Genomic DNA, 17647 nt, shown 5'->3' on the forward strand with positions numbered 1-17647 from the left:
GGACAGCTTAATTGTTTTTGGATTCCTTGCTAGGAGCTAAACCCGTTTTATTACTTTTCATGTTGCAAATTAAGGTGAATAACTTTTTGTTTGTGCTAGTTGCATCTCTCTTTTTGTGAATTCCTGTTGTTATTCTTTGCATGGTGTTCTAATTTAGTCCGTTTACATTTAGTGCAGTTGTTGATATAGGTAGGCTTAAGTCTGTCATCTTGCTCTTTGTTTATCTCCCCTTATGGTTTTTGTTCCTCTTTTGCTCATTTCCTGCCATCTTTGGCGTTGACTATTTGTTAGTTTTCTACTGCATTTTGTCCACTGGCTTGTTCTCTGATTCAGCTGTGGTCTTGCAGGGCCCCCTATCTGGATGCATCCTCCTTGGCTCAGTGGCACCCTCATGCTCCATGTAGACTAGCTCTGTGCCCTGATCAGGCTGTCATCCCCACACAAGAGCTGGGGCACTGGTGGGCTGGCCTCCCGAGTGTCCCTTGTTTCAGGGCTCTCACTTGTATGCTGCCTCCACCCACTGCTGACAACAGTTGCCTCTGATCCTTCGTTCTGTTTTACACTTGTTTGCTAGTCTGGTTTCCCCTTTTCTAATCTGTCCAGAATCAACCTGATACATGTATATGTGTGTGTGTGTGTGTGTGTTTATGTATTCTTGCTCTGTTTCCCAGGCTGGGGTGCAATGGCGTGATCTTGGCTTACTGCAACCTCCGCCTCCTGGTTTTAAGCAATTCTCCTGCCTCAGCCTCTGGAGTAGCTGGGATTACAGACGCATGCCACCCTACCTGGCTAATTTTTTTTTTTTTTTGTATTTAAAAAAAATACATTTTACCTTGTTGGCCAGGCTGATCTCGAACTCCTGACCTTGTGATCTGCCCGCCTTAGCCTCCCAAAGTGCTGGGATTACAGGCGTGAGCCACGATGCTTGGCCTGATATCCTTTAAAAAGGATTACAGAATCCTAAAACTCCATGGCTAGAATGGACTTTAGAGATTTCATGTCAGCAAAAGTGAAGAAATTTGAACAAAAGTTAAAGTTAAGAATTACTAGTAATTTTTTCCTAAAGCATGTATTTTATTATATAATCAAAAGTGAGATAGAATATATTCTAGGATTGCAACTCTGTTTCCTATTAGGTAAGTATATTTGTGTCTAGTCCCTTTAGTAGTTTCTTCAGTATTTTTTCCTTCTTCATGCAGCCATGTCCAGGGAAGAGTCGGTCATTTCAGTTTGAGAAATTCAAGTCAGTTGTTGTAGCCTTTTTTTTTTTTTTTGAGATGGAGTCTTGCTCTGTCGCCCAGGCTGGAGTGCAGTGGCGTGATCTTGGCTCGCTGCAAGCTCCGCCTCCCGGGTTTACGCCATTCTCCTGCCTCAGCCTCCCAAGTAGCTGGGACTACAGGTGCCTATCACCATGCCTGGCTAATTTTTTGTATTTTTAGTAGAGATGGGGTTTCACTGTGTTAGCCAGGATGGTCTTGAGCTCCTGACCTCGTGATCCGCCCGCCTCGGCCTCCCAAAGTGCTGGGATTACAGGCGTGAGCCACTGCGCCTGGCCTGTAGCATCTTTTAAGTGTGGACTACTTACCTTACATTTAACCAAGAAATCATTCCTGAACCAGATAAAATCACTAGTCAGTGTACTTTCTCTTAAAAATAAATGACTCATATAAAATATAATGTCCATTATGACTGAAAACCTGTAGTGAACTAGGAATAGAAAAATGCTTCTTTTTCATGAGAGAAAACACCTGTGTCAAACAGTCAACATTGTATGTAATAGTGAGTGGCTGGAGATACTTCCACTACAGTCAGGAACAAGGGGGAGTACCATGACCCTGTTTAGATATTCTGCAACAGTGGTCCCCAACCTTTTTGCTATCGGAGACTGGTTTCGTGAAAGCCAGTTTTTCCATGGACTGCTAGGTCTGTTTGTACAGAATTCTTTTGGCCGCAAACCCACCTCTGGTGGTGAGAATGTTTTTCCTTTTGGTGTAAGGAGAGCATCTGCTACATGGGAGTTTCATCGCCTGCTTTTGAGAAGAAAGGGGGAAGTCAGACTGGCCTTCTTGCACCATTGTTTTTTAAGTGCCTTTAGCTCAAAATAATCCTCCTGCCAAAGTAGCATATTTTTGAGTGGGATAGTCTGTCACCCGTCAGTGAACAGGTGATTTTAATAAATATTTCCATTGTCGAAGTCAAATATACTGACAAATCTTGAAATTTAAAGCGTTTTATTCAGGAAGCAAGAATTGCAATTTGGGGTATACACACAGACCAGGTGGTCTTCAGTATGTCTGAAGAACAGAGCAGGTTGGGAGTTTTACCAGAAAGAGGAAGGTTTCATATTGTCTTGGAAGAAAGCTCATTGGCACTAGAGAAGTTTTGGGGAGCTGGCAAGCTGGGATTGGTGAGTGACAGTGGTAGGTAAAACTGGTCTTAGAGTCAAGAGGGTTGTTTCAGTGGCTCCTAGGTAAAACTTGTTTTAGGGTTACAGCAGGTTGTTTCAGCAACTCGGCTTCTGAAAATTTTAACTCTTTTTAATTTTTTTTTTTTTTTGTGAGACAGAGTCTCACTCTGTCGCCCCGGCTAGTGTGCAGTGGTGCGATCTTGGCTCACTGCAACCTCCACCTCCCAGGTTCAAGAGATTCTCCTGCCTCAGCCTCCCAAGTAGCTGGGACTACAGGTGTGTGCCACCACGCCTGGCTAATTTTTGTATTTTTAGTAGAGATGGGGTTTCACTATGTTGGCCAGGCTGGTCTCGAACTCCTGACCTCAGGTGATCTGCCCACCTTGGCCTCCTAAAGTGCTGGGATTACAGACATGAGCCACTGAGCCCAGCCAAAATTTAACTCGTGAAGCAGGTGCCCTGTGTGCTTTTTCCCCTCAACCCTATCTCTGGTTTAGTTGGGTATTACAAGAATAACCCAACTGATAAAATCAACTTTCAGACCATTTTAAGGTCCATCAGAAAGGCCAGTCTGAAGATTTCTCTGTTTTGTGCTCTGATCTTTTGGCTTGACCACAGTGACCCACTGGGGCTCTTGCCAAGCTCACTCACCCTGGCTTATCACATAATTCTAAGAGGGTTTCTCATTCATCTTCCAAGGACATTCATGTTTATCTGTAAAAGTAGCTAATATTTAATGATATTTTGCTCTGTATACATTTTTTCTCCTATAGACATTTACCATTAATCATTATTCATTGTAGACAATGTAATGATTCTAACAGCTAACATTTATAGAGCACTTACCATGACTAAGGAATTGCATATTGTATTTAATACGGTCATCTACAGATGAGATAGGTGTTATACTCATTTCCTAGGTTAGGAAAATGAGGCATAAAAGTTACCTTGTCCAAGATGATATAGACAGTAAGTCCTAGAGGTAGGAGGTACCCCAGATCCGTTGGGCCTAGTCTGGCCAGTTAGCCCTCATGCTGTCCAGCTTCTCATACATCCATGCTAAAAGCTTACCACCCATGTGTAAGTAGTTGTAAGCAGTTCATCTAATGAGCAACTGTCTGTCATTTGGAAGGCTCCTTTTAACAGCCTGTTCCTGACGTGGAGTAGCAGTCTTCTAGCTGCTGCCAGATAACAGTTCAGTAGTTATTACCTTCAGTTGTCAGATTGTAGAAATGGCATAGGAGTAGAGCTAAAGCTTCCTTTATATGCCTAGAAATAAGATATTGATTAATGAAAAATAGTTGATGTAAATTTCTAAAACTATATGAAAATGGTTTGGCATTATATCATAAAGTTGAGAACACACACTCCCTTTGACCCAGTAATGCCGCTTCTTGTTGCATACCAGAGACAGTCATGTGCTCATCTCTATTGGGACATATATAAGATTATTCAGAGTTGTATTTTTTTGTAATAGCCCTAGACAAAATAAATAAATAAATAATAACCCAAATGTTGTCCATCAGCGGCAAAATGGATGAGTAGTGCTATTTCATTCATATAATAAAACACTATTCAGAAACACAAATGAACAAAATACATGTAACATGGTTGATTCTTAAACATAATTTTGAGGCTGGGCATGATGGCTCATGCCTGCAATCCCAATGCTTTGAGATCTAAGGAGGAGGATCACTTGAGGCTGGGAGTTCAAGACCAGCCTGGGCAACATAGCAAAACCTTGTCTCTGCGAAAGTAAAAAATTAAAAAAAATTAGCCAGGCATGGTGGTGCACACCCACCTGTATCCCAGCTACTTGGGAGGCTGAGATAGAAGGATTATTAAGCTTAGAAGTTCAAGCCTGCAGTGAGCTGTGATTGTACCACTGCACTCCAGCCTGGGTGACAGAACAAGACTCTGTCTCAAAAAATTGGTCGGGTCCGGTGGCTCATGCTTGTAATCCCAGCACTTTGGGGGGGCTGAGGTGGGTGGATCACTTGAGGTCAGGAGTTCAAGACTAGCCTGGCCAACATGGTGAAACCACATCTCTACAAAAAATACAAAAATTAGGCTGGCGTAATGACACGTGCCTGTAATCCCAGCTACTCGAGAGGCTGAGGCAGGAGAATCACTTGAACTGGGGAGGTGGAGGTTGCAGTGAGCTGAGATTGCACCACTGCACTCCATCCTTGGCACTCCAGCCTGAGGGACAGAGGGAGACTCCATCTGTAAAAAAAAAAAAAGTATGTGTTTGCAGATTGTTTTGCTTGTGTGTTCAAGGGATCCAACTTGACCTGCATTCGAGATGAACGTATGGTTTATGAAGAAGTTTGGTGATGGAATATTTCTGGAAGAACAGGACGCTTAGAATAATTATTCTGTCATTCTGTGCTTTTCTTTTGTAAATTGAATGCAGGTATTCCTCCGTTTATGAAGAACACAACCTTTTTTTTTTTTTTTTTTTTTTGAGACAGAGTCCTGCTCTGTTGCCCAGGCTTAAGTGCAGTGGCATGATCTCAGCTCACTACATCCTCGACCTCCTGGGCTCAAGGGATCTTGGCTCACTGTAACCTCGGCGTCCCGGGCTCAAGCAATCTTCCCACCTCAGCCTCCTAGGCAGCTGGGATCACGAACATGCACCACTATGCCTTGCTAATTTTTTGTAGAGACGGAGTTTCACCATGTTGCCCAGGCTGGTTTCAAACTCCTGGGCTCAAGCCATCTGCCTGCCTTGGCCTCCCAAAGTGCTGGCATTACAGCGTGAGCCACTGCGCCCAGGCTAGAAAACAAACTTTTGACAGGTTGCATATAAATCAATTCCTGGGGCCATGAGAGACTATGTTATTTGAAGCAAATACATACTTTTTTGATTTATTGCCCACCCCCCACCCTACAATTAATCAGGCTTTTGTTTATTGGGTTTGCTTAATGTCAGGTAGAGCTCTGCTCAGGAGTGTGGCTGACCAGTCACATCCAGCAGCGGGGCAGGGCAGGGGTCGGAGGCCTCCACCCCCATGTGCCCTGGATCCTGCTTCCGAGAGGGACTTCTGGCAACATCTAAAGACCAGACTTTTAAGACATTCTTTTTTTTTACTTTTTATTTTATTTTAGATTTGGGGGTACATGGGCATGCTTGTTAATGGGTAGGGATTTGGCTTGTGGTGTACCCATCACCCAGTGGTGAATACTGCACCCAGCGGGTAATTTTTCAGCCCTCCCCCTCCCAACCCTCCCCCATTTTGGAGTACTCAGTGTCTATTATTTCCATCTTCATTTTTAAAAATTTTTAAGGTATTTTAAAAATAATACTTTTGGCTGGGCGCGATGACTCACGCCTGGAATCCCAGCACTCTGGGAGGCCAAGGTGGGTGGGTCACTTGAGGTCAGGAGTTTGAGACCAGCCTGAGCAACATGGTGAAACCCCATCTCTACTAAAAATACAGAAATTAGCCGGATGTGGTGGCGCACACCTGTAATCTCAGCTACTTGGGAGGCTGAGGCAGAAGAATCTCTTGAACCTGGGAGGTGGAGGTTACAGTGAACTGAGATTGTGCCACTACACTCCACTCCAGCCTGTGCGACAGAGTGAGACTCTGTCTTAAATAATAATAATAATAATAATAATAATAATAATTGGAGGATTGCAGTTGAAATTCAAATAAATCTCTAAGGTCAATAATTTGTATTTATATGACTTATAATCAATAACTATAAATTTAAAAATCACCAGAAGTGCAAATGCCCGTGTTTCTGGGGACAAGTGTGTGTGTGGTAAAATGTAAATAAAATAGTAAGTCCCAGAAGTAACTGTTCCCCTGAGAAATCTTGGAAGCATTTTCTGAAAAGTGTGTGCGTATGTGAGCACCTGAAGTGGCCCAAGGCTGAGATGCCTTTGCCAGAGGCCTTCCTGCCAGAAAGCAGCTGAGCAAACAGTCTCCAGCCTGCAGGAAAAGGGAGGCCAGCCAGGTAGGAGGCAGGAGGGGACAAGAGGGGTGACTTCGTGTCCCCTTGAAACACACATGGGCTGCCACCTCTCTGTTTGCCTAACCTGGAGAAACTACCTTTAGACACTGGATCCACGGCAAGGGTGCCACAAAAAGGTGCCGTGGGTGGTTCTGCAGTGTTCACGGCAGACTTCCTCTGCGCTCAGGATCACCAGTCTTTCGGCAGAGAAAAGAACTTAGAGATGAATTTCATAGCTGTGGGTTATTTATATCCTTAAAATGGAGATGGAGAAGGAAGTGTGTCGATGAGGAAGGTAAATTACGTTTTAATGAAAGAACTTGCCTGGACATGACAGCTTGTTAGGTGGTGCTGATAATATCTATAAATCCTTGTTTCATTGTGCACTAAAGTATTCCAAACATGCCTGGCTAAGAATCTTTCATAACCAACAAGTTGACAGGAGGTAAAATAACTATATCAGTGCACAGGAAAAAGCACCCATGCTTCGTCCTGGGGGGACTTGCAACTTGCTTCTTTCTGCGGAATAAATTTACGATAATGGTTAACATCTATTTGAGGGTTTACTATGTGTGAGGCACTGAACTGCTTACTTTATATTATCCCATTTAATCTTACCTGAAGGATAAATATTATTATTTCCATTTTATTGTGAGGAAGCTGAGGTACAGAGAGGTCATTCCAAGGTCATAAAGTTAGGAGGTGGTGAGGCTGGGTTGGCACCAGGCCCTGGAATCACAAGGCACTGACTGCGGGTCCTGTTGCCCTTGAGTCCTCCTATGGTCTAGGTGGTTTTAGGTCATATTTTGTGTAATGACAGATTTTCTTTTTTTTTCTTTTCTTTTTTGAGAAAAAAGGGTTTCGCTTTGTTGCCCAGGCTGGAGTACAGTGGCACAGTCTTGGCTTACTGCAACCTCCTCCTCCTGGGCTCAGGCAATCCTCCCTGCTTAGCCTCCTCAGTAGCTGGGACTACAGGTATGCGCCACCACACCTGGGTAATTTTTGCATTTTTTGTAGAGGCACGGTTTCACCATGTTGGCCAGGCTGGTCTCAAATTTCTGGCCTCAGGTGATCTGCCCACCTCAGCCTCCCAAAGTGCTGGGATTACTGTCATGAGCCAACACACCCAGCCATGACAGATTTTCAATATTTTTTTCTTTCTGTTTCCAAAAATTAAGCATATTGTGTATGACTAATTCCTGTGTGGGGGTAGTAGATCCTCAAACTACTACTGGATTAAAAGTCTTTAAAAACAAAGTTGTTTTTATCTGGAAAATTGTTGATATATCTACATGAGCAACATATAACTCGAGGTCTGTCATCAGAGAGGTGAGTTTTTAAAGCAAATAATCACTGCTTGATGCATTCACCTTGCCCCTGCTGTGTTAAATGAAAGCTTGAAAATTGCCAGAAGTTTGGTGTTTTGCAGCAATGTATTCCAGTGCCTTTATGATAATAGTAAAAGTTTGTCCTGACTATCACAATTCCAGTCCAAGTGTATTTATTTTAAAGTCTTAATCTCTTAAAAATAAAATTATAAGCTTTAAGATGAGTGTTCCAAATTCTGCTTGATCCTGTGCAATAGAAATATGAGGAGTTTGGCCAGATTACTTCTTAGTGTCTTTTTCTACATTGTAACTCTCCAATTTTGTAAGATATTTGTTTGTATTAGTCTCCTACCCTAAGTTCTATACCCTAAACATTTTTGTATTAGAGTTAACACGATGCCAAATGCACAGGAATTACTTAATAGTCATTATGAGTGAGTTTTAATAGAAGTTTAAATTGTTAACTAAGTCAATGAGACATTTGCTTATTTGTGTATAATAAATAAATATATTTTTCTCTTGGGAAGTAGTTTATTATTTTATTGAATTCATTTCAGTCATTTAGCATCTTAATTCAAAGGCATTTTTATATAGCCTTTTAAAAATTAAACCTTTTGATATAACCATAGATTTATATGCAGTTATTAGAAATAATAGACGCCCAGGTGTGGTGGCACATACCTGTAGCCCCAGCTACTTTGGGAGGCTGAGGCAGGAGAATCGCTTGAGCCCAGGAGTTTGCGTTCAGCCTGAGCAACACAACGAAACCCTGTAAAGAAAAAATAGTAGAAAAAGAAATAGTAGAGATATACTGTATGCCTTTTGCCCATTTTCCCCCAGTGATAACATCTTGCAGAACTATAGTACATTGTCAACCAGGATATTGACAATGAAACAGGATCCAGAACATTTTTATCACCTCAAAGATCCCTCTTATTGCCTTTTTATAGCCACGCCCTCTTTCCCCACCTCGAACTCTTCCTTCACCCCCGGCTACCACCATCAGTACTCCATTTCTATAACTTTGTCTTTCAAGAATCTTGTGTAAAAGGAATCCTACAGCATGTAACGTCTTGGGATTCACTTTTCTCATTCATAATCCTCTGAGGGCCATCCAGGTTGTCCCATGGATTAGCAGTCTGTTCCTTTTTTTTTTTTTTTTTGAGACGGAGTTTTGCTCTTGTTGCCCAGGCTGGAGTACAGTGGCATGATCTCAGCTCACTGCAACCCCTCCGCCCCCAACCCCGAGTTCAAGGGATTCTCCTGCCTCAGCCTCCCAAATAGCTGGGATTATAGTCATGTGCTACCATGCCCGGCTAATTTTGTATTTTTAGTAGAGATGGGGTTTCTCCACGTTGGTCAGGCTGGTCTTGAACTCCTGACCTCAGGTGATCTGCCTGCCTCAGCCTCCCAAAGTGCTGGGGTTACAGGCATAAGCCACCGTGCCTGGCCAGTCTGTTCCTTTTTATGGGTAGATAGTTTTCCCTGGTATGGATGCACCACAGTTTAGTTAACCAATTACCTGTTGAAGGACACGGGAGTTGTTTCCAGTTTGTGGTTACTTTTCTATATATATTATATACAGGTTTTTCTATGAACATGAATTTTCATTTGTTTGGATAAGTGCCCAGGAGTACAGTTGCTGGGTGATGCTGTAGTTGCATGTTTAGTATTTTTTTTATTATTGTTATACTTTTAAGTTTTAGGGTACATGTGCACAACATGCAGGTTTGTTACATATGTATACATGTGCCATGTTGGTGTGCTGCACCCATTAACTCATCATTTACATTAGGTATATCTCCTAATGCTATCCCTCCCCACTTCCCCCACCCCACAACAGGCCCCGGTGTGTGATGTTCCCCGCCCTGTGTCCAGGTGTTCTCATTGTTCAATTCCCACCTATGAGTGAGAACATGTAGTGTTTGGTTTTTTTGTCCTTGCAATAGTTTGCTGAGAATGATGGTTTCCAGCTTCATCCATGTCCCTGCAAAGGACACGAGCTCATCGTTTTTTATGGCTGCATAGTATTCCATGGTATATATGTGCCACATTTTCTTAATCCAGTTTATCATTGACATTTGGGTTGGTTCCAAGTCTTTGAATAGTACCGCAATAAACATACGTGTGCGTGTGTCTTTATAGCAGCATGATTTATAATCCTTTGGGTATATACCCAGTAATGGGATGGCTGGGTCAAATGGTATTTCTAGTTCTAGATCCTTGAGGAGTCGCCACACTGTCTTCCACAATTGTTGAACTAGTTCACAGTCTCACCAACAGTGTAAAAGCGTTCTTATTTCTCTACATCCTCTCCAGCACCTGTTGTTTCCTGGCTTTTTAATGATCACCATTCTAACTGGTGTGAGATGGTATCTCATTGTGGTTTTGTTTTTTTTTTTTTTTTTTGAGACGGAGTCTCGCGCTGTGTCACCCAGGCTGGAGTGCAGTGGCGCGATCTCGGCTCACTGCCAGCTCCGCCTCCCAGGTTCACGCCATTCTCCTGCCTCAGCCTCCGAGTAGCTGGGACTACAGGCGCCCGCCACCACGCCCGGCTAGTTTTTTGTATTTTTAGTAGAGACGGGGTTTCACCATGTTAGCCCGGATGGTCTCGATCTCCTGACCTCGTGATCCACCCGCCTCGGCCTCCCAAAGTGCTGGGATTACAGGCTTGAGCCACCGCGCCCGGCCCCTCATTGTGGTTTTGATTTGCATTTCTCTGATGGCCAGTCATGATGAGCTTTTTTTTTTTTTTTTTTTTTTTGAGATGGAGTCTTGCACTGTTGCCCAGGCTGGAGTGCAATTGTGCCATCTCAGCTCACTGCAAGCTCCGCCTCCCGGGTTCACACCATTCTCCTGCCTCAGCCTCCCTAGTAGCTGGGACTACAGGCACTCGCCAGCACGCCCAGCTAATTTTTTGTATTTTTAGTAGAGACGGGGTTTCACTGTGTTAGCCAGGATGGTCTCGATCTTCTGACCTCGTGATCCATCCACCTCAGCCTCCCAAAGTGCTGGGATTACAGGTGTGAGCCACCGTGCCCAGCCGCATGTTTAGTTTTATAGGAAACTGCCAAACTGTTTTCCAGAGTGGCCATATCTTTTTACGTTCCCATCAGCAATGTGTGATCCAGTTTCCCCTAAGCAGCATTTGGTGTTGTCACTGTTTTTTATTTTAGCCATTCTGACTGTTGTGTGGTGATGGCTCATTGTGGTTTGAATTCGCATTTCCCTAATACTTAATGATTTCAAACGTATTTTCATCTGTTTGTTGGCCATCCTTATATCCTCTTCAGTGAAATATCTGTGTCTTTTGCCCGTTTTCTAATTGAATTATTTGCTTTCTTGCTGTTGTGTTTTAGGAGTTTTTTGCCTATTCTAGCTATCTGTCTTTATTGGATGTGTCATTTGCAGTTGTTTCGCTCATTCTGTGACTTAACTTTGCAGCTTCTTCACAGGGTCTTTTGCGGAGCAAACATTTGAAATCATGCTTTTGGTGTCAAGTCTTCGAACTCTTTGCCTAGTCCTAGATCCCAAAGACTTTTTCCTCCTGTGTTTTTTTATCTTAAAGTTTCATAGATTATATTTAAATCCATAGTTCATTTTGAGTTAATTTTTGTTTAAGATATGAGCTTAGGTCAAGGTCTTATTTGTTTGTTTGGCTTATGGAGGTCCACTTACCCCAGTGCCAAACGGTGCAAAACTCTCTCTGCCACTAACTTGTTTTTGTACCTTTGTCAAAGATTGCTTGGGCATATGGACATATTTGTATAGATCTACTTTTGGATTCTCTGTTCTGTTCATTTGATCTATGTCCCTCTGTCAACACTGCACTGTCTTGATTACTGTAATTGTTTAAAAAGACTTGAAACCTGCGCGGTGGCTCATGCCTGTAATCCTACCACTTTGGGAGGCCGAGATGGGAGGATCGCCTGAGGTCAGGACTTCGACACTAGCTTGGCCAACATGGTGAAATCCCGTCTCTACTAAAAATACAAAAATTAGCTGGGCATACTGGTGTGCGCCTGTGATCCCAGCTACTTGGAAGGCTGAGGCAGGAGAATTGCTTTAATTTGGGAGGCAGAGGTTGCAGTGAGCCAAGATCACGCAACTGCACTCCAGCCTGGGCGAAAGAATGAGACTTAATTTAAAAAAAAAAGCCTTGAAATTGGGTAGACTGGTTAATTCTGTATTTATTCTTTTTTCTGAAAATGTTTTAGCTGTTGTAGTTCCTTTGCCTTTCCACATAAATTTTAGGATAATCTTGTCTATACAAAAAATTGACTGGAAGTTTGGTAGGATTTGTATTAAATATGCCTATCGATTTGGGGAAAATTGATGTCTTTACTGTGTTGAGTCTTCCAATCTGTGGACAGACACAGTGTGTCTTCTCATTTATTTAAATTTCCTTTGATTTATTTCATCTGCATTTCGTTTTCCGTTTCCAAGCCCTATACATGTTTTGTTAGATTTACAACTAAACATTGTCTTCTATTGAACAATTGCCAATGGCATTGTATTTTTAATTTCAGTGTCCATGTGTTCATTGCTCGTATATAGAAATATAGTTGATTTTCATATGGTCATCTTGTGTACTACAACCTTGCTGAACTCACTTATTAGTTGTATGAGTTTTACGTTTTATTTAAAGTTCCAATTATTTAGCACTTTCTGTGTGCCAGGCATTATGCTAAAGCTTTCTTGTACTTGTCCAAGCCAGTAAGTGGTTGAACTAGGATCTTGATACATAAATCATTTATCTACTTCATTAGTTCATTTCACAAATTCTTAAGCAGAGCTTATTTGAACCACAATGAATCTAGACCAAGATCCTGCCCTCCTGAGCCCACAGTCTGAAACTGGCAGAAGTAATACAAGTGATTACGTAGCTATGATATGTTCAAACTAAATAAGTAGATTTATTACAACTGAATGCATTTACCAGCTCATTCTGTAAGTGGGTGAGGCAAGGAAGGGCACCTTAGCTGGTCTGGAGTGGGGTGGGGGTGCCCAGAGAGGGCTTCCTAAAGAAACAATGTTGCAGGGCGTGATGGCTCACACCTGTAATCCCAGCACTTTGGGAGGCAAAAGCAGGAGGATCACTTGATCCCAGGAGTTTGAGAGCAGCCTGGGCAACATAGTGAGACCCTGGCTGTAAAGAAAGAAAGACAGATAGAAGAAAGAAAGGAAAGAAGGAGAAAGAACCCATGTTAATTTTCCCAAGCTTATTGATTCTTAACTCACTTCAATTTTTGACATTCAGGGATGTCTGTGATCAAAGCTTATATGAAGAGAATTCTAAATGTTGTTTGCCAAAGAACCCAAGAACTCCTGGCCCAAATTGAATGCAGCTCTCCCCTCGTCTCTGTGTCCTCCTCACCTCCTTTACCTGCTGCTGTCTCAACCTGGCCCCTTCCATCTGGCCCCTGAGCCCCGGACTCTGTGGCCTCCCCAAGCGGCCAGCACAGTCACGTCTAAGTCGACCTGACCGTCTGCCTGCTGGGTGCCGCTGGGTGCCTGCTGGGTGCCGCTGGGTGCCTGCTGGGTGCCTGCTGGGTGCCACTGGGTGCTGCTGGGTGCCTGCTGGGTGCTGCTGGCGCTGGCCCCCCTGCACATTCTCCATGCCTTCCTTTCCATGGCACCAGTTTCTGCCTCTCCTTTGGGTTTCTTTCCCCCTTCCTCCTGGCAAGCTGGGTTTTGGAGTCATTTGGGATGGAAGGTGGGCCATGTGAGTAGCTGTAGGGTCAGGCCCCCTCTCTGCCAGTCCATTTGGGAAAAATCCTCCATGTCACTAAGCTCTTGTAACAATAGCTACAAAAGTTGCTCGTTAGTTGGGAACTGAAATCTGCCTGTATAGAGATTTGCCCTCAGATGGATTTCCAGGTAAAGACAGATCCCCGTCCCCATTGAGCAGGGAAGGAGCGGTCCCTCCCTGGCAGTGCTGTGTCCTCTGATGGCACGCAGCACTTTAGGGTTACTCTGTCAGGTGGCATGGCTCTCCCTTTGCACGGGAGTGAGTGTCCCACAGCCAGCACTGTCCCTGCCTGCACCTTTCCTCCCAGCCCCATGGCCATGTGCTGAGTGAACCAGCCCTGTTCTGCCTTCGGACTGAGGAGGCGTGTTCCTCTTCCATGTCTCCCTGTCTGTAGGAGCGATCTCTCTTTGAGTCGGCGTGGAAGAAGGAGAAGGACATCGTTTCCAAGGAGATAGAGAAGCTCCGCACGTCCATCCAGACCCTGTGCAAGAGTGCACTTCCCCTGGGGAAGATCATGGACTACATCCAGGAAGACGTGGATGCCATGCAGAATGAGCTGCAGCTGTGGCACAGCGAGAACAGGCAGCACGCTGAGGCCCTGCAGCAGGAGCAGAGGTTGGGGGTAGCAGGGGGGTAGTAATGGGGGGAGTGCCCTGCAGCAGGAGGAGAGGTGGGGGATAGTAATGAGGGGGTGCCCTGCAGCAGGAGGAGAGGTGGGGGGTAGTAATGGGGGGTGCCCTGCAGCAGGAGGAGAGGTGGGGGGTAGTAATGGGGAGGGTGCCCTGCAACAGGAGCAGAGGTGGGGGGTAGCAGGAGGGTAATGGGGAGGGGGCCTTGCAGCAGGAGCAGGGGTGGGGGGTAGCAGGAGGGTAATGGGGAGGAGGCCTTGCAGCAGGAGCAGAGGTGGGGGATAGTAATGAGGGAGTGCCCTGCAGCAGGAGCATGGGTTGGGGGTAGCGAGAGGGTAATGGGGAGGAGGCCTTGCAACAGGAGCAGGGGTGGGGTTAGCAGAGGCAGGGAGTAGTGGGGAGGGGGCACTGCAGCAGGAGCACAGGTAGGGGGTAGCAGAGTTGGGTGAATAATGGGGAGGGGCCCTGCAGTAGGAGCAGAGGTTGGGGGGGTAGCAGGAGGGTATGGGGAGGGGGCCCTGCAGCAGGAGCAGGGGTGGGGGGTAGCGGAGGCAGGGAGTAATGGGGAGAGGGCCCTGCAGCAGGAACAAGTTGGCGGGGAGCAGGAGGGTAATGGGGAGGAGGCCCTGCAGCAGGAGCAGGGATGGGGGGTAGCAGAGGCAGGGAGTAATGGGGAGGGGGCCCTGCAGCAGGAACAGGTTGAAGGGTAGGAGGAGGGTAATGGGGAAGGGGCCTTGCAGCAGGAGCACAGGTAGGGGGTAGTAGAGGGGAGGTCCCCAAAGTCGATGGGGACTTTGCAGCATACCTCCTTGTCCCAGAGGCTGTTCTGTATATAATTTAAGGGCTTCAAGCTTATCATTGAAGAAATATTAACTGCTGCTTTTATAAATCTCATGTTTGACTTCACTTTTGGTTGTGGCAGGGATTGTGAAAATAAGAAATAAATTTTATCCTTTTCTTTGGATGAGATGAATAATTTACTTCTGTTGTCTTTCAATGTCTTAATTAAGAAGCCAACACACAATGAGATGAGAGAGTGACGAGCTGCTGGTTTTCTTCTCCCTCAGTATCACAGACTGTGCCGTGGAGCCCTTAAAGGCTGAGCTCGCGGAGCTGGAGCAGCTGATCAAAGACCAGCAAGACAAGATCTGCGCTGTGAAGGCCAACATCCTCAAGAATGAAGAAAAAATCCAGAAAATGGTATATAGTATCAATTTGACTTCGAGAAGGTGAACACTGAAAAGTTTCAGAGATGAAAAGTCACCTCAGTTTAAAAGCAAAAAGGAAGATAGAAAATCGTTACTCTTTTAAGTTCCAGTTTGCTAAGAAAATGAACAGTTTACAATGTTATTATCCAGCTAATTTTCAGAGCTTTAAAACTGTAAGCATGTTAAGTGTATTAAAAAAACCATGTTTTCTTACCTCCTTCCAGATGGAATACTGGCTAGTTATAAATAGCGCTTCCAAACACCTCTGTGAAAGGTTTTTTGAAAGCCTGTTCTTTGTGTTTCTGCTGTAGCCTGTTTAGTTCTGTACCAGAACTCTCCAGCAGGTAAGTGGTGTGGCCGTACCGAGGGAACAGTAGTCCGTTATTTTGGTTTAGTGGAAAGACTCTCAGAGGTCCATGCAGAATGAAGGATGACTGTTTACTTTCTGATAGGCACTTGATAAGTAGAATGAGGCCTGAAAATGAATAAATTATATTTTTAGTTAATTTCCATTTGAAAGGGCTAATCTCAGCCTGTCTCCATATAAGGTACCTATCTACTGGATTGTTTTCGTTTTTGTTTTTTGACCTCTTTGTAATTGCATGTACTTCTCTATGTAATTTTCTTCTTGATCTCTACTATCTTTTGCTTGTGTTTCCAGTCCTTGAAGTTCATAAATTTAAAAAGGAGATTTCAGGATGGCCTTTATGGACATTGTCTGGATATGAAATCGTCTTGGGCTACATCCTCACTTTCTTCAGCATTTTACCCTGGTTTTCCTCAGGCAGGGGCTAGCACAGCTACCCTTGAGTCCTTGTTCTCCTTAAGAGGGTCTTGCTCTGCGAGGCACTGGCATCATGCCTTTTCCTTTGCATGGGTGTGTACACCTGAGAGACAGGTAGCTTAGGAAAAATGACATAAGGAAGACTTACAAGGCTGCACTGATTTATGATGTTTTTTGATGTTAGCCATTTTTTTGGAAATTGTTTTTTAATGCAAAAGTTTTTTAAAAAACATGGTTTATAGTTTTTCACTTACGTATACTATTGTAAATACATAGCAGAGTCTTAAGTTATTGTATAAAACATTTCATTGTGTTTGAAGACATACTTATGGGTCTTAAGGTCTGGGTCCTAATACTTTTATTTTTAAATAGTGTGTTTATTATGTAAACTAAGGAGTGCCATTTAAAATGTGAGGATTGCCTGAAAAGGTTTTGTTTCTTTTTTTTTTTTTTTTGAGACGGAATCTTACTCTGTCACCCAGGCTGGAGTGCAGTGGCGTGATCTCGGCTCACTGCAATCTCAGCCTCCCAAGTTCGAGTGATTCTCTTGCCTCAACCTCCTGAGTAACCAGGACTACAGGCGCACGCCACCACGCCCGGCTAATTTTTGTATTTTTAGTAGAGATGGGGTTTCACCATGTTGGCCAGGATGGTCTTGATCTCCTGACCTCGTGATCCACCCGCCTCAGCCTCCCAAAGTGCTGGGATTACAGGCGTGAGCCACAGCGCCCTGCCAGGTTTTGTTTCTTTAAGGATTAGCACAAATGGCACCGTTGGGTTTTTCTTCATACAATTTCCAAAATAAATTCTGTACTAAGGTTGTTATATGACTTTCTGAGCTGAGTAAGTTCAGGAGCAGATTATTAAGATCTGCCATTCTGAAACGTTGGTCTTTTTCTCCTTCCTATAGTGCACCATAAAATTCTGTTTGATCAGATTATACTGAATACATTTTGGGGGAGTGGAGGGACATTAGTTAAGTAGTCCTTCGTGTATTCATAATCTCTTTTCTACTGAATCAAATGACTTAGCCATGACCCTGAATGGACCTTGTTTCACTTCAAGTTAAGATGTCTGCCTTTTATGAATTTGTATATATGAATAGAATTTGGGGATTGCAAAAAATTGCATACATTGTATGTAAGTAAAATTTTTTATGAAGTAGTCTGTCAAATTGTATCATAAAGTTTATTTTTCTTTTATACATAAATCATTAAAAATAATCACATATTTTTTTTTCCATAAGTGTATGGATTGTGCAGTTCAATTCACACATGGAAAAATCATAAGCATTTAGATTTTTTATTTTCAAATGTGTGCATTTTGTTTTTCTCATGAGGAAAGTTCAGGGAAATTTATCTTTTCATTCATGTTATGACACGTACCTCTTTTCAGTATAAAATGAAGTTTTATAAGATAGGTAAGCATTTACTGGAAATCGTAAGATCAGTTGTGAAGTTTTAGAAGGTCTCTACACGTGATTGTTACTGTATCTTATCCTAGACACCAGATCCTGATCTTATTTGAGAAATTTAAGTTTTCTCTTAATTTGAGAAAATACACAAATGGGATTATT

At 43.6% G+C, this 17647-nt stretch overlaps 1 protein-coding gene across 11 annotated transcripts in view; it reads left to right on the forward strand.

Annotated features, from left to right (window-relative positions):
- The window catches only part of TRAF3IP1 (TRAF3 interacting protein 1), a 96277-nt gene extending 78961 nt beyond the window's left edge, over positions 1 to 17316 (forward strand). For 10 of the 11 annotated variants that reach the window (XM_031651645.1, XM_009183470.4, XM_003908155.4 and 7 more), the window contains 2 exons: positions 13845 to 14065; positions 15147 to 17316. In XM_031651645.1, coding sequence (XP_031507505.1) covers positions 13845 to 14065; positions 15147 to 15312 — 387 coding nt within the window. In that variant the 3' untranslated portion in view covers positions 15313 to 17316. Of the gene's footprint in view, positions 1 to 13844; positions 14066 to 15089 lie in introns of all 11 variants that reach the window. The other variant, XM_021924210.2, reaches the window with a different exon arrangement.
- Positions 17317 to 17647: the final 331 nt, after the last annotated feature.

The sequence above is a fragment of the Papio anubis genome, chromosome 10, assembly GCF_008728515.1.
Source record: "Papio anubis isolate 15944 chromosome 10, Panubis1.0, whole genome shotgun sequence".
NCBI lineage: Eukaryota > Metazoa > Chordata > Mammalia > Primates > Cercopithecidae > Papio > Papio anubis.